General features: G+C 35.1%; 3 protein-coding genes across 3 annotated transcripts in view; all 3 read right to left on the bottom strand.

Moving 5' to 3' along the window:
- Window positions 1-11,030, bottom strand: part of LOC117108108 — a 33,136-nt gene extending 22,106 nt beyond the window's left edge. The window contains exons 1-2 of the mRNA XM_033250055.1: window positions 9,926-11,030; window positions 8,936-9,832 (exon numbers count right to left, since the gene is read on the bottom strand). Of these exons, the coding sequence (XP_033105946.1) occupies window positions 8,936-9,832; window positions 9,926-11,030 (2,002 nt within the window). The remainder of the gene's footprint in view (window positions 1-8,935; window positions 9,833-9,925) is intronic.
- Window positions 11,031-18,587: 7,557 nt separating this feature from the next.
- LOC117108106 lies at window positions 18,588-19,684 on the bottom strand. Its single transcript, XM_033250042.1, has 2 exons — window positions 19,359-19,684; window positions 18,588-19,209 (listed from the first exon to the last, which is right to left on the bottom strand). Exons 1-2 carry the CDS (start codon window positions 19,682-19,684, stop codon window positions 18,588-18,590), a joined length of 948 nt encoding a protein of 315 aa, XP_033105933.1.
- A 904-nt stretch (window positions 19,685-20,588) lies between these two features.
- Window positions 20,589-21,431, bottom strand: LOC117108105 (uncharacterized protein K02A2.6-like). The gene has a single exon (XM_033250026.1). It carries the CDS (start codon window positions 21,429-21,431, stop codon window positions 20,589-20,591), a length of 843 nt encoding a protein of 280 aa, XP_033105917.1.
- Window positions 21,432-23,910: the final 2,479 nt, after the last annotated feature.

Genomic DNA, 23,910 nt, shown 5'->3' with positions numbered 1-23,910 from the left:
ACATAATATACATGTCGACATGTCGAGATCAACTATCTTGCCAAGACGACATACTAAAAATATTATGTTGTCATGGCGGGATAGGTTATCTTGACAAGTCGACATAATAAAAATTGTATGTTGTCATGGCGAAATAAATTATCTTGACAAGTCGACATAATAAAAATTGTATGTTGTCATGGCGAGATAGAACATTTTCAATTTTCATTGGATGTTTGTTCACATGTTCGTGCACGTTCACCGGTACCGAAATAATGGAGGAAATTTTCGAGTGCGAAGTCTGGTTTATTACAGTTTCGCAAACATGCGAAAAAAGTAACACTTTTGAAAGAAAGGGAGTGGAAAAATTGAAGTAGAAAAAGATGTAGAGTTAAACACAATTAATAATAATTGAAAGTGATAATGAGTATTATAATTTCGAGTTTGCAAGTTTTTGGCATAACAACATGATAAATCATGACAACAAGATGGATGGCAACAAGAAAATGTCTATGTCGCCATGACAACATAACACTTTTACTATGTCGACTTGACAAGATAAATTATGTCGCCATGACAACATAACATTTTTACTATGTCGACTTGACAAGATAATCTATCTCGCCATGACAAGATACAATTTTTATTATGTCGATTTGCCAAGATAATCTTGCCATGACAACATATACTTTTTATCAGGTCGACTTTTCCAGACAAGATATGAGGCATGTTGTGGCGAAATGGTTAAGTTGTCGCACAGTCTAGTATTGAGTAAATGAGCTATAAAATATGGGAGCTCAAAAAATTACCTAAAAATCCAAATTTGTTTTTCACTATAGGTCAACATTTTAATGTCTTATTAATCATGTCCCAAAGTATTAGTTCTGAAGTGGTTTAACAAATTGTTTATTTAACGTTATTTTTCATAGTTCATTCTATTAAGCAATGCACAAATAAGTTTGAAAGGTAATTAATCAAAATCGTGTTTATCTTGACTCTAAGAGTAACTCTACTTTCACTTTCCAATAACTTAGGCTTGAAATTTCCAATTTGAATGAATGACCCCTCATTTTAAAGATCACATACTCAGGTATTTAAAAATACCAATAACTTGAATTTCAATTTTTGCTACAACTTGGCCATTTTGCCACAACATGCCTCATATCTCGACATAACAACATAACATTTTCAATATGTCGTCTTGGCAAGATAGTTAATCGCGACATGTCGACATGATATGTATATTATGTCGACTTAATAAAATAAATTATCTTGGCAAGTCGTCAAGTCGAATGGCACTTAGGTGCTTCCGTAGTTTGTAGATCATTGGACAGAGTTATTGGCAGTGTTTTTCTTGGCCGTCCTCGAAATTTTTGATTGGTGCAATTCGTCACCGTTTTCACGAGGAGACAGAAACTTCAAAAATCATAATATTTTCATTTTTTTTTCTTCGACATTTTGATTATGTACTTCGAACTTTAACTTTTCATCTAATGTTTAAGAGTGGAACTACACTCATTGGTAATTAAGCTAATTAACCGTTGCGCACAAACCGAGAAAAATGGATTTTTCGTTTTCACGAACAAACACAAACTTTCATTGGGTTATTAATTGACGCGCGTGCGGCGTTGCAATCGTTGTGATCGCTAGGTAAGGCCTACCATGGTTAGGCTAGATGTAAAACAATGGGTTTCACTAGCTTACCTAGGCATACCGGTACCCTTCTTGCAGTATAACTTGGGATAGGTCTATACACGTGCATCAAATGTAGAGTTAGTCGTAAAAACATAATGATTAAAGCAGGATAAGCCGAGATTGTAGACCTGTTTTTGCCCTTGACTAAAATGATTAACACATAGGCTATGTTTAGACACAACGACTTAAGCTAGCGTAACGTTAATCGAGTGGTGTGAACTTAGGCGCAGCGTAGCGAACGCCAGTAATATCGCGCAATCACTGGCGTACGGTAATCCAGCAACAGACACCAGATTAGCGTACTCCACTGATTTACGACAGTCACGCATCGGTGATTTTGAACTTGGCCAGGATTTGACCAATCAAAATAAGCCTAGATGTAGACAGAAAATAAAGTGTGCGAAATACGAATAAGAATATTTTGCGATAATACTTACGCTAGCGTTCGTTAATCACCCAGTCTGGAAATCTCGCTAGTTACGCCATGGATTAACATACTCCCGCCGTTAGATAGGCCTACGCCTGGTGTATCTTTCAGGTCTGAACATGGAGGTATTATACTTCTAAGGTCTGAACGTAGCATAGCTAAAATACAGTTTGTGCCTTAACAACGGGTGCGCGTAAAGCGCGTACCGTTTTCATGAAGAGACACAAACTTCACTATACGTGTAAACAGCATTTGCTGTGTTTATTCTGATCGTTTTCACGAACAGACACAAATTTTTCATGCTAATTAACAAGTTGATTAAAGTTAAAAAAATAAATTGCACATTTGGATTGTTTAACGCTTTATCTTTAAACATATGTAAAAAAAAATATTCAAAATTCCGTTATCTTGATAGTAAAATTTACAGATTTGTGAAGTAGTTCACTTCAAACGCGTTTTTCTGAAAACGTTGTTTTCGTCGAAATTGAAGTTTGTGTTTCTTCGTGAAAACGGTGACGAATTGTTGAAGTAGAAACTTATTGCGCATTTGCTGGTGTACCTGGATCCTGCCCTGTTCTAATAACCTCCATCTTGCATCTAGTATTTCAGGTGAAACGGGATTTGTTTGTGTCCTTCTGTATAGTGCCCTGTTAGAGATCTTTTCTGAAAATTTAATACGGATGATTTTTTTTAAATGTTGTTTCCTATGAAGTGTGTCAAGTTATAGGTGTACGACTTTCCCGTCCTAGACTTACGGAAGTCCACATCGTCAGCATATGAAATTTCTGTGGGTATCTGTCTGATTATCCTTCCTGATTTCACGTACAGCTGACTCAATATAGACCGTAAATAGGACCTGTCTCCATGAGGAGGTACAGTGTTTGTCTGGAATGATGATTGTTCGTTTGCTCCCATTGTTTTAATATTTAAATTTAACTGAGCTGAAATCTGGGAATTTTGAGTTCATCCGCGCCTATAATCTCTTTGAGAATGTCAAGACGTTTCTGTCTGTCAACGGTGTAGAACGTGCTAGACATATCGATACCTGTAATGTGGATGTGTATTCTTTCTGTTTGGGTTTTAGTCATAAGCCATCTGTTAGTAAAAATAATATCACTTGGCTTTCGCCTTTGCGAAAGCGGATTTGGCGTAGAGGTAAAAATGCGTCTATTTGCCTTCTAATTCTGCCTAGTGTTGTAAGCGACAAACATTTAAGTATTGTGTTCAGAAGAATAACCGGACGTAAGTTTTTAGGAGTACCCTTTTTTCTTTCCTTGTTTTGTAAGGCAATGAGTGTTCATCTACTGATGTCCACAAGTCATGTTTTGTAAATATTAAAATATTTCTTATAATTGGAGCCATTATTCTGCACCGTACTTTATTAACTCCCCTGGGATGCCGTCTTCCTCTGCAGCTCAATTGTTGTTTAGACGTTTTATGTTTTTATTGACTTCATCGACGCTGATTTATTTACTTAGATGTCTCAAATGGTTCAATGTTTTGTTTGCGGATAGTCTGGCCGTATACCTTTACAATGTAATGCTTTTACGAGAAAATTAAAATCGAGCATTTTAATCCAACCTTTATGTTATATACTTCACCAATCATTTTTTTTTAAATTTTTTTTAATGCTTATGATTCCAAACAAAATCATGAATTGAGTTAGTAATTCTAACAATAAAAAATTCTGGCACATCGATAATATTGACAATACATATTAGGTTGACAATACCAGTGATTTAAAAACAATAAATTTACCCTGAAATAGAGAATTTCTTAAATTCCACAATTTTAATGTTCGTTCTGATAACCCCTACAGACCAATTTTTTTATTTTACTTGCTCTGAGATGTAACCAACATAAATCCCTAGAATTTTAACGGGATGTTTTAAATTACCCAACATAATTCTTACAATTCATCATAGTTCCTTAATTCTATCCTTCCACTTATCTATCCAAAAAAGCTTTGTTTTTTTTATTTTGTGTAATGGCATACCTAGTATTTTACAAAATAATTCATTAGTGCTGATACTGCAGTACTTAAATTATTTTCATTTCCAACCTCCAAAACCGTATCATCAGCTAATTGGCTAAGGTGCAAACGCCTTGTATAATATGACAAAAAGTTATGCTAACGAATTCCCAGATACCAATTTCGTCATTTCTCTGGGTCTAGCAAGAGTGGGGGGAACTCAATTTCAAAACGGAGAAATCAAGCACGCAATGAGACTTGACAATCTACCTAACCTGACATTTTGTGATAACAGCAATTTTCGTAGAAATGGAGATATTATTTACCCTTTATTTGCCCGAGATGGATATAATTTATTTCAGGAGGGAACTAGGCTTCTTTCCAGCAACATTAGATGCAAAGTTCAGGCAGCTCCTAAATTGAGACGTCCGAATACAGTCCTCTCTCGATATTGATATTGTTATTTTACTTAGTTTTTTAAACCCAAATTAGATTTGATTCATTACCATGGAATGTAACATGAAAATATATTGTAGAACAAGAAAACATAATACTGCCATTCCACGATCTTAATGATATTGAATTTCCCCAGAGAGCCTACACTGGAAATCATATTGTTATCAAGCATATGTTAAATAATATAAACAAAGGCTTAAAATTCGATCCCCTAACTTCCAGTGATGATTATATTTATGATAACGAATTAAAATTGATATGCAGCTTCCATGCTTACAAAGTAGCTTATCCGATAGAAGTGATTCCCTCAACAAATGTAAATACTTTGACATGAGATGACTTACATAATTATTTTAAAGACATAGACAAAACAGAAATTGCAATGATTCACTTCAATACCAGAATCATAAGTAAACATTCGGAATGACTTAAAACGCTTCTTAAGTTTATAATTATTGGGGTCACCGAAACATGGCTAAACCAACTCTTCCTGGTTATACTTTTTTTTTCACGTTGATTGAAAAAAACAAAAAAGGAGGCGGAGTTGGTATTTACATTTGTGAGGGGTATAATGTTATTGAACGAAAGGATATCAAAATAGACAACTGTGAATTAAACAGTGAATACCTTTTTATCGAAATAATTAGTAAAAATAAAAAAATATAATTATTGGAATTGTATATAGACAACCTGACCTCTCTGTTGAAAATTTCTAATCCAATATTATGATGGAACTTTTTTTTAAGATAAATTCAGAAAACAGAATTTGCCATATTTTTTGGAGATTTTAATATTGCCCTTATGAATTATAGTAAAAATAATCAAGTTAAAACTTTTATCGAAAATATGATGGCAAATTCCCTCTTCCCCCTTATATCTGAATCAACTTGGATAACAAATACATCAGCAACCCTAATTGAAAAACATTTTTACAAACCAAATCAACAGAGAGGTTACCACGGGTATACTTATATCAGATTTGACTGATCATCTACCTGTGTTTTACATTGAAAATCTGTACAAAATACACATAAACCTAACAAAGAAAATCATATTATGTATAAATATCTGTTAATGATGAGTGAATTCTAAATATTATTCATTATTTATAAAAAAAAAAAATAGTCTGGACAAGTGTAATCCTTCAAAAAAACCCAGATATTGCTTACGACATGTTTCATAGTATTATAAACTGATCTATGATAAACATGCTCTAAAAATTCAAAGAAATTCAAGTAAACTTAAACAGCAATTGGTGACAAATAGATTATTAAAACCTAGCAAAAAGAAACTTAAATTTTACAAAAAAATACTTAAAGCCGCAAAACCCCAAAGACAAAGAAAACCATGATAAATACCGTAACGTGTTTAATAAATTATGTAAAGAACGTGTTTAATAAATTATGTAAAGGGACTTCTATAATATCCGCATTATCAAAATGCCATAGGGACATGAAAAAAACCTGGGACATAATGAACTCTGTTATTAATCCAAATAAGACTAAACTAACATTTCTCGATATTATAAAGTATAATGATGACACATTTACAGATCCCACTATAACACCAGGACAGTTTAATAATTATTTCATTAACATTGGACAACAATTATGCAAATAAATAAACTCTAATGTCAACCCATTACGTTATTTAAAAAACAGGCAAGCTAACTCATTTTACATTAAACCCGTTACAATTAAAGAAATATCTTATTCTAGACAACAATAAGAGTTCCTTATATAATATATCAACAAAAACAATAAAAGGGATTTCACAATTATCGTAAGTGCCCTAGTCAACATTATAAACTGTTATTTTGAAACTGGCATTGTTCCCGATAAAATAACAAATTGCTAAGGTTCTCCCAGTTTACAAAAAAGGAAAACGTGATGAAATTACAAGTTACCGGCCGATATCTGTGCTACCTGTTTATTTTCCCTAAAATTTTCGAGAAGGCAATGCACAATAGACTATATGACTACCTAACTAAATATAGTATAATATTAAAACCCCACCAATACGGATTCCGTGCTAAACACTCCACCTCGCATGCTATCCTTGAACTAGTTAAAGCTATCCTAACTGATATAAAATCATCACTATCTGAAATTACTTGTGGGGTCCCCTATGGGACGATTTCTGGCCCTTTGCTATTTATACTGTATGTAAACAATATAATGTGTTTTATGGTGTAATCTCTCTATTAATATAATAATCAGGATAGCTTTCAATATTAGTTTCATTAACATACTTTATTAACTCGTGTTGCATATATATGCAACAGTAGCTCAGATAAGAAAGGATGAGGGAGCAGTAATGAATACGGAGGATGTTGTTGGGTAAAAAGGCTAATCTAGAAATGATACCAAGGCTTTTGGAAACTTTACATTCAATTTTATTGATGTGTTTTTTCCAAGTTAAGTTGTTATCTAAATGGACTCCTAAAAATGTTGCTGTTTGGACAGAGGGAATGACATTGCTGTCAATAAAAATTTCATGGTTTGATAGGTCAATATTTTATAATTTTTGAGGGGTCCCAAACAGAATTAAGTTACATTTTGTATAGTTGATTGAGAGGTTATTCGCAGCGAAGTATTGGGACATGAGAATTAGATTAGAATTAACAGTATCGAATAAAGATTGCATATCTTTTTCGGAATAAAAGACGGTAGTGTCATCGGCATAAAGGAAAAAATTGAGAATAGAAGAAGAAAGATGAATGTCATTAATATATAAAATAACTAAGAGGGGACCAAGTAAAGAGCCCTGAGGAACACCACAAGTTACTGAACTGAAATTTGAAGTTGAATTACAATATTTGGTACACTGAGCACGATTAGAGAGATAACTTCTGAAGAGCTTATATGCGGGTCCACGAATTCTATAGTGGGATAGTTTACGTAAAAGAATATTATAGTCGATAGTGTCGAAAGCCTTGGACAGATCAATAAAGATTCCAATAGAAAAATCGTAATTTTCAAATGCAGTTACAATTTTGTTTGTTAGGTCAATGAGGGCTATGGATGTACTGTGAACCTTTCTGAAGCATTGTTTATTGTAGAGGATGTTGTGTTTGGAGATAAATGAGAATGTTCTATCCTAAATTACTCTTTCCAAGGCTTTCGAGAATATGGATAGAATAGAGATAGGGCGATAGTTAGAAAGATGGTTAATGGTTAATGGTTATTAATTTATAGAGCGCAAAATACAAAAAGTGTCTAAGCGCGATCAGGCAAGTGTAAAGATGGAACGGAACCCAAAACCACAAAATAAAAAGAAGTGAAATTCGAATACCATGCCAACACCCAAACCGAAGTATGGGGATACGCCCTCATCGCTGGCTAGGTTTCAATCTAATTGAACTACAGTCAGCACCTGTTGAGTCTCGGCCATCTCGGATTCGGGCGCCTCCTATCCTAGTTAAGGCTATAAAAGTTAGCTGGCATGGAAATAGAAAAAAATAAAATAAATTAAAGGGACGAGAATAAGTGGGTCTTATGTCGTTCTTTAAAAATGGTGACAGAAGGTGACTCACGAATAAATAAAGGTAACAAGTTCCAAAACTTGGGCCCAGCAACCATAAACGATCGCTCCCCACAAGACTTTAACCGAAAGGATGGACAATAAAGATTGATTGAGTCAGTTGTTGACCGGAGGGAACGAGTGCAAGTTGCAGAACGAACCTTAATTAATTAGGAAATGTATTGAGGGGATAACTTGTGAATTTATTTGTAAACATATAAAAGTACTTTGAATTCAATACGCTGTTTCACTGGCAACCAATGAAGACGACGAAGAGTAGGGGTGATGTGATGGAATTTAGGTGTCCCAGTGACAAGACGAGCAGCGATGTTCATCAATAGCTGCAGCCTTCTAATTGATGTAATGGTATTCCGTAAAAGACTACATTGTAATAATCCAATCTTGATGTAACCAATGCATGTACAGTTTTGATGTAGCATCTTCATTTGAAAAAACGCCTAACTGCCTTGATGTTGCGGAGATGGAAAGATACTACTCTGCATGTGTTTGTAATATGTCTAATCATGGATAGGGTGGAGTCAAACGTTACACCGATATGTCGCACCTCAGAAGATGGAATGATGTAGGTGTCTCCCACGCGGATGTTTTCAATGATGGGTACATTTAGACGGCGTTTAGGCTTTATATACAGCACTTCTGTCTTTTCTGTATTGCAGCAAAGCATATTGATAGACAGCCATCTATGAACATCATCAATACAACCTTCTAAGTTGCGAACTGTCTCTGCGGCAGCCTCCGCGGACTAAAAGATGTGTACAACTGCGTGTCGTCGGCATAAATGTGATATTTAATACCGTGTTTCTGAATGATGTCACCAAGAGGACGTACGTAAATAAGGAACAAAATGGGCCCCAAGGTAGAACCTTGAGGAACACCAAAATTCACTGGGCCTGGAACTGAAATGGCTGATTCCACTCTAACAGACTGTTGTCTAGATTTTATGTAAGAGTTGAACCATGTTAATACTGTACCAGAAAGCCCTAAAGCTGAAAGTCGATCAATGAGGATACTGTGATCGATGGTATCAAACGCGGCGGACAAATCGAGGTACACTGATAATGTACAATATCCGTTGTCAAGGGCCTGCAAAATATCATTATTAACTTTCATTACAGCAGATTCCGTACTGTGTGCTTTTCTAAAGTCTGACTGGTAAGAATCAAATAAATTATTGGAATTTAAAAACTTAACAAGAATTAAACAGACAACTTTCTCAATGATCTTGGCTACAAAAGGGATATTAGTAACTGGCCGATAATTGATAAACGAATGAGGATCCAATGTTGATTTTTTCAAGAGTGGCGTGATAATACCAATCTTTAAAGAGTCAGGAAAAATGCCGGAGGATAGGGACGAATTGACAAGAGAACGAAATAATGAGACAGTACAATTGAGTTTACGAACAATCTTGGTAGGGAAAGGATCCAAATCACAAGATTTCGGTGCCATAGATATAAGAAGTTTTGCAACCGTGTCTTCACTGACTGTCTCAAAGCTTTCAATGTTGGTGATATGACATGAGGGATGAGATGCGGCCGTGAAAGATGAAACTTCAGATTTGATAGAGATACTCTGACGCAGACGTTTGGTTTTATCAACAAAAAATGTGTTAAAATCAGTAGCCAACTGAAGCTTACTGGATGATGGTGGTAAATTTGCCACGGTTGTCCTACCAAGTAGCTTGTTGGCAAGTTTGAACAGAGCTCTCAGATCATGTCCACATCCGTCGATCTTAGACTGGAGGTAAGAAACCCGAGAATCTTCAAGCGTACGGTGGTAAACATTGCATTGAATCTTGTACTCGGCGAAATCACAATGATCTTGAGATTTCAGTCATTTCCGCTCAGCTTTACGTCTTGCTTGTTTAGCTATCCTACAATTATTGGTGAACCAAGCAGGGGATGCATGATTTGAAACGGTCTTATATTTTAATGGGGCCAGTTCATCTCTAAGTAAGGTAAGTGTATTGTTGTACTGGGTTATTGCGTTGTTCACATCCATGTCATCACTAAAATTAGAGAGAGAATGCGCAATTCTCCGATCGAGAATGTTGATGTCAATGTTGTTAAATTTTCTAAAAGTCACAAATTTCTTGGCAGGTGCTGGTATGCGCGCATCGAGTGTAACGTGAAGAAAGAAATGATCAGACAAGGGATATTCATGAACCAGTGAAATTTTCACAAGATTAGGATTATTTGTAATGACAAGGTCTAATGTATGTCCTTGTTTGTGAGTGGAAGAATTTATCAGTTGAGTGAGATTAAGTGAATGAATTATATCCAGTAAACGAGCAGTATGTATATTACTCGGATCGTCTATATGAATGTTGAAGTCACCAGTATTGACAAGATTTGAAGATAAAGAATATTGTTCTAAAAGGGTCAAAATATCAGAGAAAAATTGCAGAGTGGGATGAGGCGGAGGTCGGTAGATTGTTAAAAGTGTGAACCTTTTAGAGACAGTTTTAATTACAGTCTCACATGCTTCGAAAGATTGAAACTGATCTAATCTGTTAAATACAGAGGGAAGATTAGATACCACGGCGAAACCACCACCTCTACCTGTAGACCGTGGAAATGAATGGAAGTTGTAGCCATCAGGCTTACAAGCCGTGATGATGGAACTGTCATTTTCTCTAAGCCATGTCTCAGTTATTGATACAACATCGATGCCATGATCGACAACGTACTGAACAAATTCGGTAGATTTATTGCAAATTGACTGTGCATTCCACACAGCAAGATTAACGTGATCAGGCGAAGTTTGTCTTAGTGTATAAAAACTGGTAGCAGAAGATGAGGAATGTGAACGAACAGGTGAAGTTGTTATGACCTTTGACTTGATCTGTCTACCTGCACGGCAACCACGCCTAGGGCGTAAAATATCAAACTCCTTCAGATTTTTAAAGGCAGTAGCTGCTACTCTAGCTTTATGGTTGGAATTCAAAGAAAGCAACATATTCCTACTGTATGTGATAGGCTGACTAGCACGACTATATACTAGAGAAGGCTTAAAACTAGGCCTAGGCCTAACAATAGCAGGCTGTAACATGGACTGTATAGGCACCGACAATGGTGACCACTCAAGCATTAATGGTAAGTCATGGCCTAGCCAATGGTGAAAATAAGGATTAAAAAATTGACTTGAAAAACGTAAATTAAAGACAGAGCGAAACATTGTAGTCTCAGATATTAAGGAGACAAACCAACAGCAGATTTTTAAGAAACAATCGTGCAAAAAGAGGAATTCCAGACGGTTTCCAAGACACTTGTATGGTGGCTGCTATTTGCAGCGCCGTAAATAAGGTCAGATTTATCACCAGACTTATATATAGGGGTAACGCGCGCTTACTTCATCCTGTCTGGGAACAAATCAGAAGAAAGTGAGAGATTAAAAATATGGGATAATGGGAAAGAAATAATGTTTGCAATGCATTTAATGAGTTTAGTATAAAAATCATCAATATCAGGAGATTTGTTGGGGTCAAAAGAGGTGAGTATTTTTATAATTTCAGCCTCATCAACCAGAGTAAATAATAATTAGTTAGGAGTTGGGTTAGGTAGGAAGTCTTTAAATGATTTGGTGGCATGGGGGATTTTGTTAGCAAGGGACGGTCCGATTTCTAGTAGTTTAGTATAAAAATCATCAATACCAGGAGATTTGTTGGGGTCAAAAGAGGTGAGTATTTTTATAAGTTCAGCCTCATTAACCAGAGTAAATAATAATTAGTTAGGAGTTGGGTTAGGTAGGAAGTCTTTAAATGATTTGGTGGCATGGGGGATTTTGTTAGCAAGGGACGGTCCGATTTCTACGAAGTGCTTATTAAATGAGTTGGAGATTTTTTGAGGATCTTGGGTCATTGTGCCATCACAATCTAGGGAGGTAACTGATTGTTTTTTGTTTTTTGTTTTTTTATTTAGCAGCAAATTAATGGTTTTCCATGTAGCTTTGATATTTTATGTTTGAGAAAAGTATTATGAAAGTGCTTATACTTGGCAATCTTAATTAGAGAGTTTAACTCGTTGCGGAATTGTTTGTAGGCTTTCTCGTTAGCGGAAGATGGGCGGTGAAGGAATTTAGCGTACAATTTGTGTTAATATTTGATAGATTTAAGTAATGCATTAGACATCCATGGCTTTATTTTTCGATCTTTTTTATTACATGATTTTGAAGTGGGAAATGCTTATCATAAAATGATTTTAGTGTGTTTTCAAAGTTGGAGTAAGCAATATTGGGATCATGGGTATTAATAACATTAGGTCATTGCTGAGCAGCCACTTCATGTCGGAATTTTTCTAGAGCTGAAGAGTTAAATTTTCTGGAGCTAGGCATGTATATTTCTTCCTTATCTGAGCCACTTGCACCATTAGAAATATAAGTAATATTAAAAACAGGTAAATGATTAGAAATATTACTATACAGTAATCCACTTAAGTTGGGATGTTCGACCTGATTGGTGATAATGTTTTCTAATAGGGAAGCAGTGGTTTTGGTGATACGAGATGGTCTGTGGATAAGGGGGAGGTAGTAGTTGCTAAACAGGGAGTTAACAAAATGGCGGTCGTCATTGTCCGATTCATGTTTGAGGATATCAATATTAAAATCGCCGAGGATATACACGATTTTATTCTCTCTTGATAGTGTGGATAGAATAGAGTCACGTTCATCAGTAAATTTTTTAGGGTCAAGGCATGATGATCTATAAATTGTACCAATAATAATGTTTTTTAAATGAGGCCTATTTATTTCAATAAAAATGGATTCACAAGTAGAAGGGAGTAGACTAAGATCATCTCTATAAGATCATCTCTATGGAAAATTGAAGGCCATCACGAACATACATGGCAACTCCACCACCGTCCTTGTAAGTTCTATGGATGGGGACAAAGTGAAAATTGGGGAGTTGAACTAGGGGATTATTAAATTTGAGCTATGTTTCACTTATCCCAATGACATCAATAGGTAAGTTAAGTGAGTTCAACAGTTGTTTAATTTGATCAACATTTTTTAGAATACTTCTGGAATGAAAATGAATGGTGGAAAAGCAGTCTTGTAATGAACTGGCAGGGAACTCACTGGGTTTATAATATTGGGATGTGCAAGGGTTGTTATTAGAGAAGAATTGTGTGTCTGGGTCAATATTGGAAGTAAATTCATCTTGGTTGTTCAAAAAAGGGGAATATGTAATAATTTTTTTTAAACATAAGTAAATAAATAAAGTACAAAAAGAAATACCAAGGATTCTACGGATTTTTTGAAAACAAAATAATAAAAAGTATCAAAAATTTCATGAAAGAAATAAATGTTGGAAGTATGGTACACCATACAAATCGGAAGAAACATATGATACCAAAAAAGAAGTGGCAAAGATTAAATAATACAAGATATATATACATGATATACAAGTACCAAAGCACAAAATATATATAGCAACGGTAATACCACAAGTGGAATAGCAACAGTAAAATATAATATCCAGCGAAAAGCAGGGATAAAATATAATAACGAATAATAATACTAATAATGAAGACAGTCCAACTGAGTTAATATAATAATAATATCAACAACAACAAAAATAATAATAATAATAATAATAATAATAATAAAACTAATAATATTAATAAAGATAATAATTATAATAGCAATAATTAAGACAATAATTGTAATGACAATAATAAGAATAACAACGAAATAACAAACAACAGCAACAATAGAAACAGGCCAGATTGTAATAATAATAATACAAAGAATAAAAGAATAATAATATTAAATGTCAATGTTTAAGATAAGTAAGCATAACAGTGTTAAAACAGTGTTTTAAAATAAGTAAGCATAACAGTAAAAGAAATCAATTATGAAAATTTAAAGAGAAACGGTATAACTAATAGTACTGTAGTACGCCAATAATTATAATAACAACATAATTGTAATAATAATAATAATAATAATAATAAGTAATAATAATAATAATAATAATAATAATAATAATAATAATAATAATAATAACAATAATAATAATAATAATAATAATAATAATAATAATAATAATAATAATAATAGGCCTAATAGCAATAACACTAATAACAACAATGATTAGATGATTGTTCATTCCGTAGATCGTGTTCAGTTTTAGTGGAGAAACGGGCTATTGTCTTTTGATATAATTAAGTAATTGATAACATCCCGAATACGTGTGCATTAAAGTGAGTTTCAAACAGAAATTTGGAAAGTTTAAATGGATGGAGTTAGTAAGTTAATTTAGCTGTTCGTTGATCGGAGATGGCGAAGATCTGCATCAGTAGATGGAAACTTTATTTTTGTTTTTTAGAAGACAAATGATCCTACCGTCCTGTGTCCATGTTGCTTCGACCGTGTCGTTGACTGTTGCTTGGTGAAGGAGTTTCAATCTTTGTGCAGTGAGGTTTTCGGTAATTGAGTAGCAGGATTGTTTGAGATGCCTTTTATTGCAAAACACGTATGACCGGGTGCGATATGAGACAAATTTGATGATGATGGCCTTGGCTTACATTTGGTTGGTTGATCGTTTGCAGAAAATTTCTTTCTGCCCAGTCAATGCGTACGATCAAAATCGCCTAGCTCAATATCATCAGAGATCCTGGTCTTCAAAGTAGAAATGTATGATATACCAGGAATGCCCATACATAAAAATTCTATAGAACTTTATAGACCTTCTATAGAGACTAATCAAATTCTACAGAAATTAGTATTTTCTATAAAATTGTTTTATAGAGGAACTAGTTTCTATAGAATTCTATAACATACTATATACACATATTTAATGTAATTTCTATATTTTTAATTTTTTTTGTTTCATTCAATATTTTATTGACACATTCGTGTCTGACCAGTATATTCCTACCAACATGTTTTACATCTTGCATATTCTATAGAAATTCTATAGAATATTCTATACAAATAATATGAAAAGTTCTCTATAATAAAACTATAAAATTTCTATATTTATTCTATAAAAAATTATAGTCCTTACCTGTATTTTTTTTAAATGTATTATAACAATTTTATAGGGATTATCTCTATAGGAACATATAAAATCTATATAAAGTATAACATATATGAAATTTCAATATAAATTTATTTATTTATAGTATATTCTGCAGAACTGTATAATGTTCTAAACACAGTCATTTTAAAAACTGTAACTTTTAATAGTCTATAGAAAATATATATAAAATATATATAAAAACTCTATGGAAACGTTTATAATTTGTAAAATTGTTTCTCTATAGAAACTATATATAAAATGAATACGAACGCTATGGAAGTTATTATCTGTAAATGAAATATTAAAAATTATGTGTAAATTATATCTATAAAAAAAATAATGCATAGAATATATATATATAAAATCTATTCAAACTCTATGAAAAATTTCTGGAACCGCTAATACATTGGTAGCCTTATGGCAACTTTACTTTATTGGGGGTGGGAGCGGGTCTGTAGTCCCCTAAACTTATTCCTCACCTATTCACTTAACAACAATGCTTTAAGATTGAAAGCAAAATGTTATCAACAGCCTAACCTGTTTACTGTGATAGCCCACCTACCAACCAATTAATGTTAGTGTCGAAATGCACAAATCTCTGATTGGTCACTTCATCAAGTGACCAATCAGCTGATTTGAATTGTCACTTCATGTAGAGCCAACGGAAGCGGTAGTATTTTGAATTTTTCTCTGGACTTTCATGATGTTAGGCAGTTATAAACATACTCCTTGGAAGTATTTTAGCAGTACTGTATTCACTATCAAGTGGTAAGATTTTTTGTTTTATTATTTAGTTAGTTTACTACTCTAGCAGGCCACTAGCCTCCTCCTAGGCCTAGAGTATTTAGATGAAGGTTTGAATGAAGAGGCCTGGCCCAGCCTAAGGCCTAGGCCTAGGCTAGCTGTACCGGTAATACTAGCCTAGCCGCTGTACAGAGACAGACAGAACTGATGTTCTCTGTTCTCTCTAGGCCATTGAGGATATAGGGCTAGGCCTAGAACCTGGGCCTTTTGTTGGCCTAGCAAAGCTGTAAGATAATTGCCCCATAGTGACCCAGCATGCCATAAGAAGAGTGGTAAATTGCATTTGGGACGTGTCCTCACTAATCTACGTCCATGATGCTTTAATAAAATAATTTGTTTAGGGTTAACCGGGGAGGGGGTGGTGTATTAAATAATCGGTTTACGGTTAACCGTGGGGGGGGGGGGGGGTGTGTAAAAAAAGAATTGTATCATTATTTGCAGAAAGTTAATGTAATCAAAAGGCCTATACTAACAACATAAATGGTGACTTTATTTCAGGATACTCAAGTCTTGGTAACTACTGTAAGTGAAAACTCAATCCAGTCAACTCAATCATTGTAGTAGGAAAGCATTAATGTTTGTTTGAAGACGTATCTGTTAAGGACAGAAAATTACCTGACTTACTAAAGGTGAATATAATGTTTTGTTGATGTTTTATTTTTACTGTCCTGTACTATTAATTATTAACAACATGCTATTTGATGATGCTGTCGTTTACACGATAGAGTTTAATCAAATTTAATGTGTATATATTAGGCCTATTATAGGCCTTGGATATTGAAATTGTAATGTAGGCTAAGCTGTTTTGAAAACTAAAAAAAAAATAATAATTTTCTTTTGATTAAAAAAGAAGTAACTGCTAGTCTGTCAATAGCTACATATATGTATATTACTCCTATTTTAATACAATAATAAAGGGATGTAATACATTTAATAGCAGTTTCTATAATATGCACTCTATATACTGTATAAGTTTACCATTATTATTCTTTTTAAAGATTTTGTTTTGTATATCTTTCAGCAAGAGTGAAACTCCGAGAAATGTAAGTACAAGTCACAGTGATTTAATATTTCAAACTAGATTTGTTCAACGGCATAATTCATACTAATTTAGCTTGGTACCATCGGACAAGAAAGGGCATGGTTATGGACAGTTGCTGCTGCAATATCACAAAGAATGCTGGTTTATGCACACCTGTAACACAAATGGTTCTTGAATATTGTTTTATATAATAAACTCTTGTAATAGGAAAACATTACAAAAAAAATGCTTATTTAAACAGGACTGTAAAAGCAAAGAACTGTAGAATAGCCTTGAATTTGAGGTACAGTATGTTTAGCAGTAAGACATTAGCAAAACGATAATATATGAAGGGGTATGCTAGTAAATGAGACCTATGGGAAGTAATGTCCCTACTGTATGATGTTTGTTGGTGTTTTAAATTAAAGAAATTATGATTTGTATATGAACTCATAGTGTATTTTGTAAGTCTGCAGAAGTTGATTAAAGCCATTGTTACCAATTGGAACTGGGACCATTGCAAACCAATTGAAATTGGGGCCAGTTAAAGTTGAATTTTCCAAAAAACACACAACACCCACATTTTTTTTTTTATAGAATACACAGATTTTCTATATAAAATCGTTCAATTTATATACACTTTCTATACAATTGTATAGAATTTCTATACGCATATTAAATGTATTTTTATAGGTTTTTTTTCTATAAAATGTTTATAGATTTATAAGTGGTTTTTATAAAATTGTTTATAGATTTTCTATAGTTTTTTAAAGGTTTTTTTATATAAAATTTTCATAGACTTTCTATAGATTTTTAATAGAATTTTCATAGTTTTTTTATATAATTTTTATAGATTTTAAAGTTTTTTAATATAGTTTTAATATATTTTTATAGAGTTTTTATAAATTTTTTATAGCTTTTTTATATATTTTTAATAGATTTTTAATATAGTTTTAATAGATTTTTAATATAGTTTTAATAGATTTTTAATATAGTTTTAATAGATTTTTAATAGACTTTTTATAGTAAGCTTCTATAGTTATTTCTATAGAATTTTCTATAGATTTTCTAAACAATTATGCTATAGACATTCTATAGTTTTTTTTGATAGAATTCTATAGAATTTTTTTGTATGGGTGATAACTGAAGCAATTTAAGATACTTTTTTTAGCGAGCTCAATTAACACGTCACTCTGTTCATCGACATCAAAATAATAATGAAAACTACTTGAACAAGTTCACAATGATATCAATGAGAGAACTAAAATTTATATGCTCATAAAGTTGAATTTTGCATTATAATGTCCACAATAAACATGTTTTAATGCTCTGCTTTCAAAATAATCTAAAACTGTTCATACCATGAGCATCCAATTTTCTATGCTCTTTCAACATTTGAAATCAATTTAATTTGTTTGAAAATGTCGAAAATTAAACATGCGAGTAACGCTCTGTTAATGTCTTTCTGATCTTTGTTGGTTTTCCGAACATGATTCTTGGCTATTTTAACCGCTGACTCAACCTTCCTATTTGATTGTGGGTACTCAGGTGAACTAGTCATTGTGGTAAACTGATATTCTGTAGCAAAGTTCGCAAATGCAGAAGAATTAAATGGTGGTTCATTATCACTCTGCACAGTGAGAGGAATGCCATGTCTGGAGAAACGTCACTTGAGTCGTTTAACAACAGACTCTGTGTTTGTGTTTGTCATATGATCAAGTTCGAAATAGTGAGTATAATAATCTACCGTTACAAGGTATTGATGACCAACCAATGACATGAGATCAATTCCAATCTTCTCCCAGGGTCTATCTGGAAGTTCATGATGGAGCAGTGGTTCTTTTGGCTGCTCAGATTGGAATGTATTACATATGTCACATTTGGACAAAAATTCCTTCAAATCAGCTGTGATTCCAGGCCAAAAAACTGTCTCTCTCGCGCACCGAAGTGTATTTTCTACTCCAAGGTGGGCGCTATGTAGTTCTTTTCTTATGGCTTCGCAAGCTGATTGGGGAACTACACATCTGTCTCCTTTGAAGACTATATTGTCCAATATGGAGAGTTCATGTTTACAGTGAAAATATGGCTGTGCTTCTGGTGGGACTTGACTTCGATGTTCTGGCGAACCCGAAGTGATCAGGCGTTTGACAGTGTGTAAACCTGTGTCACTTGCCGTAGCAGTTTGAATATCTTGCAACTGTTTCTCAGGGACTGCAAGATCGGCAAGATGGATGCTTTCTGGTATTTGATCAACAGTTCCTTGATCAGGAAAACCTGAGCCAAGAGTTCTTTCTCAATTTGAGAATAGTTGCGTTCGGAACTAGTCAAGGCTCTACTGGCGTACATAACTGGAAATCCATCTTGAAGGAGTGCAAATCCGAGACCGGCTTCGGAAGCATCACCTTGTCATTCAGTTTGACAATTGGTATCAAAATACTTGAGAACTGGTGCCTGAGACAATGCTTGTTTGATATTGTCAAAAGCTTGTTGACACTCTAGTGACCAATTCCAAAGTTGGTTCTTGTGAGTGAGTTTGCGTAATGGTTCATTTAACTGTGACAGGCTGGGAATAAACTTGGCAAGATATTTAACCATTCCATTCAGTCTCTGTACTGCAGCTGGGGAGATGGGTGTTGGCATGTTGAGCACCGCGTGAACTTTGCCAGGATCTGGTTTGAGGCCATTCGCTGTCAACACATGTCCAATGAAGTGTAGCGATTCTAGCGTGTACTCAAACTTATCCTTCTTTAGCGTAATGTTCATTTTGCGACAACGCTCAAGAAACGCTTTCAAGTTATTGTCATGATCATGTGTTGCTTCTGCAAGTGTTTCACCACATCCAGTGATAAGAACATCATCCGCGACAATATGTATGCATTTGAGTCCATCCAGTGACTGATTCAGTTTTTGCTGAAAAAGTTCGGGGCGGGACTTATGCCTTAAGGCATTCGCAACTATTTCCAACTGCCCCACGGAGACTGGAATGTAGTCAGCTTCGTAGACTCGTTATCTAGCTTACACTGGGGAAAGCCTTCATTCAAATCGGCTTTGGAAACCACTTTACACCAATTCAGGAAGTATATCCTCTACGACAGGGATAGAATAGTAGCTACGTTTAAGTGCGCAGTTGAGAGGCTGGGGGTCAATATATTTTGATCACACTTGTTAAAGCAAAACCTCCCATATATGACATTAGTTTGCCCACAGCAGTACTATTCCCATAATTTTAATATGGTATCTAGATTACCTCTATCTTTCTCAGTTTTAAAAGGTAGACCAGTGTGGATTTCCAGAGCTTTCTGACCTATGCATGTGACAAAATGCAGCGACACGGTATTCCATTGCCTGATTTTTTAGACCAGTCAGTAGCTCGTACGACGTCCACAGCTGTTTAAGAATATGCCAATTGGTTTTCATATTCCCTTTTAAAGGGATATTGGGAGGGAGAGGAATGTAATATTTTTTTTATATTTATTTTATGTGATAATGCACAGTACTGGAATGATGTACGAATCTATCGGGCTTGTTGAACAACGTAACATTTAATGCAATATGGTTAACATCAAATCATTACAAGGCAAGCGTAGCAACGCTTGTATGAAGCGCCATAGGCGTATCATCACATCCTCCTCGTTAGTAATTAACTCAAAACAAAACATACTTTTTTTTACACTGAATTGGTAACTGTCAGTGTACGTTTAATTTTTTTAAATAAGGGATTACTAGTTAAACTGTTAAATGCTGCTTGTGAAGGTGTTTTCTGTTCCGTCTTAGTATACCTCCTGTTTGAGTTTCCACCCAATACGATCTTAGTTCCTTGCAGATTTTTCGCACAGTTGCTTTCGTCCATGTCCTTGTTTTGGGGGTCTTGTACTGTCACTTGTTCTTCTTTCAATGGAACAAGGTTTTTAACTCCACTTTTGTCATGATAGGTCTTTTGCATGGTTTGTCGTTGGATTAATCTGTTGGTGACTTTGTTGTGGTGATCGTCGTCTTGATACCTTATTGGTAGATTGCTCCTCAATTTCCGGTTATACAGTAATTCTGTGGGTGGTGGAAGGTAACTGTCTATTGGTGGTGTCCTCAAGCACAATAGTGCTAGGAATGGGACTGAGCCACTGTCTTTTGACTTCTGTAGTGTACTTTTTATTGCTTGTATGGCTTTTTCAATGAACCCATTACTTATTGGGTAATGTGGGCTGGATGTCACATGTTCAATCTCCCACTCGTTTACAAATTGTCGGAACTCGGTACTGCTAAAGCGTGGACCGTTGTCACTTACAACTTTGTTTGGAATACCATGCTCACTGAATATAGATTTGGTCATCTTGATGACTGCCATGCTGGTGCTTCGTTTTCCAATCTTTTTTACAAAAGGAATTTTGGAGTAATAATCAGCGACAGCAAGGTGTTCATCACCATGAAAATAAAACAAGTCTTCTGCGACGACTTGCCAAGGTCCTTCAGGTATTTTTTGCTGCATTAATGGTTCTGGTTGCTGTGATTTCATGTGCGATTGACACACAGTGCAACCTTTAACTCCTCTATATCACGGTTAATTCCGGGCCAAAACACAGATGATTTTGCTCGTAGTTGAGTTTTTACTATACCTTGGTGGTCGATGTGGAGTTTTTTCAGGATGCCTGGTCTTAGTTCCTCTGGTACTAGTATTCTGTTTCCTTGTAGTATAAGGTCATTTTTTTTTTATTTACTAATATCTTTAGCCAGGATGACACAATCCTCGATTGTCAATCGAGGATTGAAAATCATCTGTGTTTTGGCCCGGTCATCTTCGATTGTTAATGTATCCGTGCTTGACCAGAAAATTCTGATGCATTTTGGTAACTTCTTTGGTTCATCTGGCCATCCGTGTATGATGGTGTCCATTAGGGGTTTAAGAGTTACACTTTGTTTGGTCTCTTCTTGCATCTCTGCTAGCTTTTCAGTTGTAAACTGTATGATGTGGATAGTATCTCAGGGCCATATGATGGGTTGAGTCTTGACATTGTGTCAGCTAGTGTCATATCTTTCCCTGGTCTGTAAGTTATTTGCACATCATATGGTTGTAGCTGGATCATCAGTCTTTGGAGTCTTGGCGGAGTGTTTGCTAGGCTTTTATGTTGGTTGTTTTCCACTGGTTTATGGTCAGTTTCCACGGTGAATTTGGTTCCATACACATATGTGTGGAATCTTGTACAGCTAATAACTCACGCTCAGTTAGGGCTTTGCTGGCAAAGACAATTGGTTTTCCATTCTGGATTAGAGCTGCGCCTAAACCCTTCATTGAGGCATCTACTTGGATAACTATAGGCTTATTTGGATGGAAATAGGTCAGAGTACAGCTTTCTGTTATGAGTGCCTTAACCTTTTCAAACGCTGTTTGATGTGATGCTGTCCATTGCCATTCCGAGTCTTTTCTGGTTAGAGCTCTGAGTGTGTCTGTGTGTTCTGCCAATTTCGGTATAAATGGGGACATGTATTGCACAATCCCTAAGAACTGCTGTAGCTCAGTGACAGATGTTGGGCTTGGTAGTGAGTGAATGTCTTGTACCTTCTGTGGATCTGGATGTATACCATCTGCATCGTAGAGACATCCGAAAAAAAAATTCACGCATTTTGTTTTGATGTCACACTTTCCAATGTTGAAGAAAATACCGTATCTTCTTGCGATCTTCATGAGATTGTGTAAGTTTTGGTCGTGTTCTTTGTCGTTACGTCCATCGGCGATTCCAATTGTTCCATGGCACTGCTCAAGGATGTCCATCTTTTCTCGGAATAGTCCTGTGACACCTTGAGTCCAAATGGTAGGCGATTAAACCTGAATCTTCCAAATGGGGAGTTGAATGTAGTTAGAAGGCTAGACTCTTCTGTTAGCATAATGCTCCAGTAACCATGATTTGCATCGAGTTTGCTAAAGATTTTAGCTTCGCTTAGCTTATGAGTAGGCTCCTCCAGCGTTGGTGTTTTGTGTTACGTTCTTTTCATTGCTCTATTCAAGTCTTTTGGGTCAAGACAGGTTCTTAGCTTCCCATTGCTCTTGCGGCTGTATGTTATTAATGAGACCCAGTCAGTTGGTTCGGTGACTTTAGTTATTATTCCATCATTTAGCATATTGGTCAGCTCTGCTTCAAGCTCATTCTTGAGGTGAATTGGGTTTTTTCTCGGAAGGTGGATTACAGGCTGTGCATTTTCGATTAAGGTGATGTTGGATCTCCTGGAAATATTCCAATTATTTAAATCTGTCAGGGTATTGATTCTGTAGATCGTTTCTGTCTTTGACTGGTACATCACCATTTAGATTTGTATCGAGTGCACAGTTGATAGTTACAAGTTTCAAATCTCTGGCATCAGGTAGTCCTAGGATAGCTGGTCCCTCAACACTGCATACATAGAAATTTAAACATGACCACTACTGGCCACTGAATTTGGCTTGTATCTGGACTGTGCCATGTTGCGGGATTATTGTTCCATTGTATGCTGTCAGTTTCTTGGTTTTCCCCGGCTTGGGGAGCCTATTTGTGTCGACGCTTTCCGGTACCATCTGTTTATATATGCGCAGGGGCAGTATGTTACCCTGGGCACCTGTATCCACTTTTACGGAAAGAGTGTGTATTACATTTCTCTGTGGTATTTGAATTTTTAAGTCAGCATACAGTTCATCACAATTGTCGTCTATTCCAACTGAACTGAACGACAACTCTTCAAACTGCTCCATGACATTATTATCTGTATCCAAGGCAATGGCATTCATTCATCTTCTATTGTTATATGAGCTTCTGTTTCTAGACCTACTCCTGGAATACGATCCTTTTGGTCTTTCACGACTCTTAGATCTGTTCCTTTGGCTTCTGCACATGCTCTGCCAGTGTCTTTTTTTCCCAACATCCTTTACATGTTGTGCCATAGGCTGGGCACTGTTTAGTTGCATGGCTGTTAAAACAATTACCACACCTTGCTTGTTGTCTTACTGAGTGAACAAGGGCACCTGT

This window comes from Anneissia japonica, unplaced genomic scaffold (genome assembly GCF_011630105.1).
Source record: "Anneissia japonica isolate Jap-2015-1 unplaced genomic scaffold, ASM1163010v1 scaffold9712_len146881_cov104, whole genome shotgun sequence".
Taxonomy (NCBI): Eukaryota; Metazoa; Echinodermata; class Crinoidea; order Comatulida; family Comatulidae; genus Anneissia; species Anneissia japonica.
This window is presented reverse-complemented; position numbering and strand designations above follow the sequence as displayed.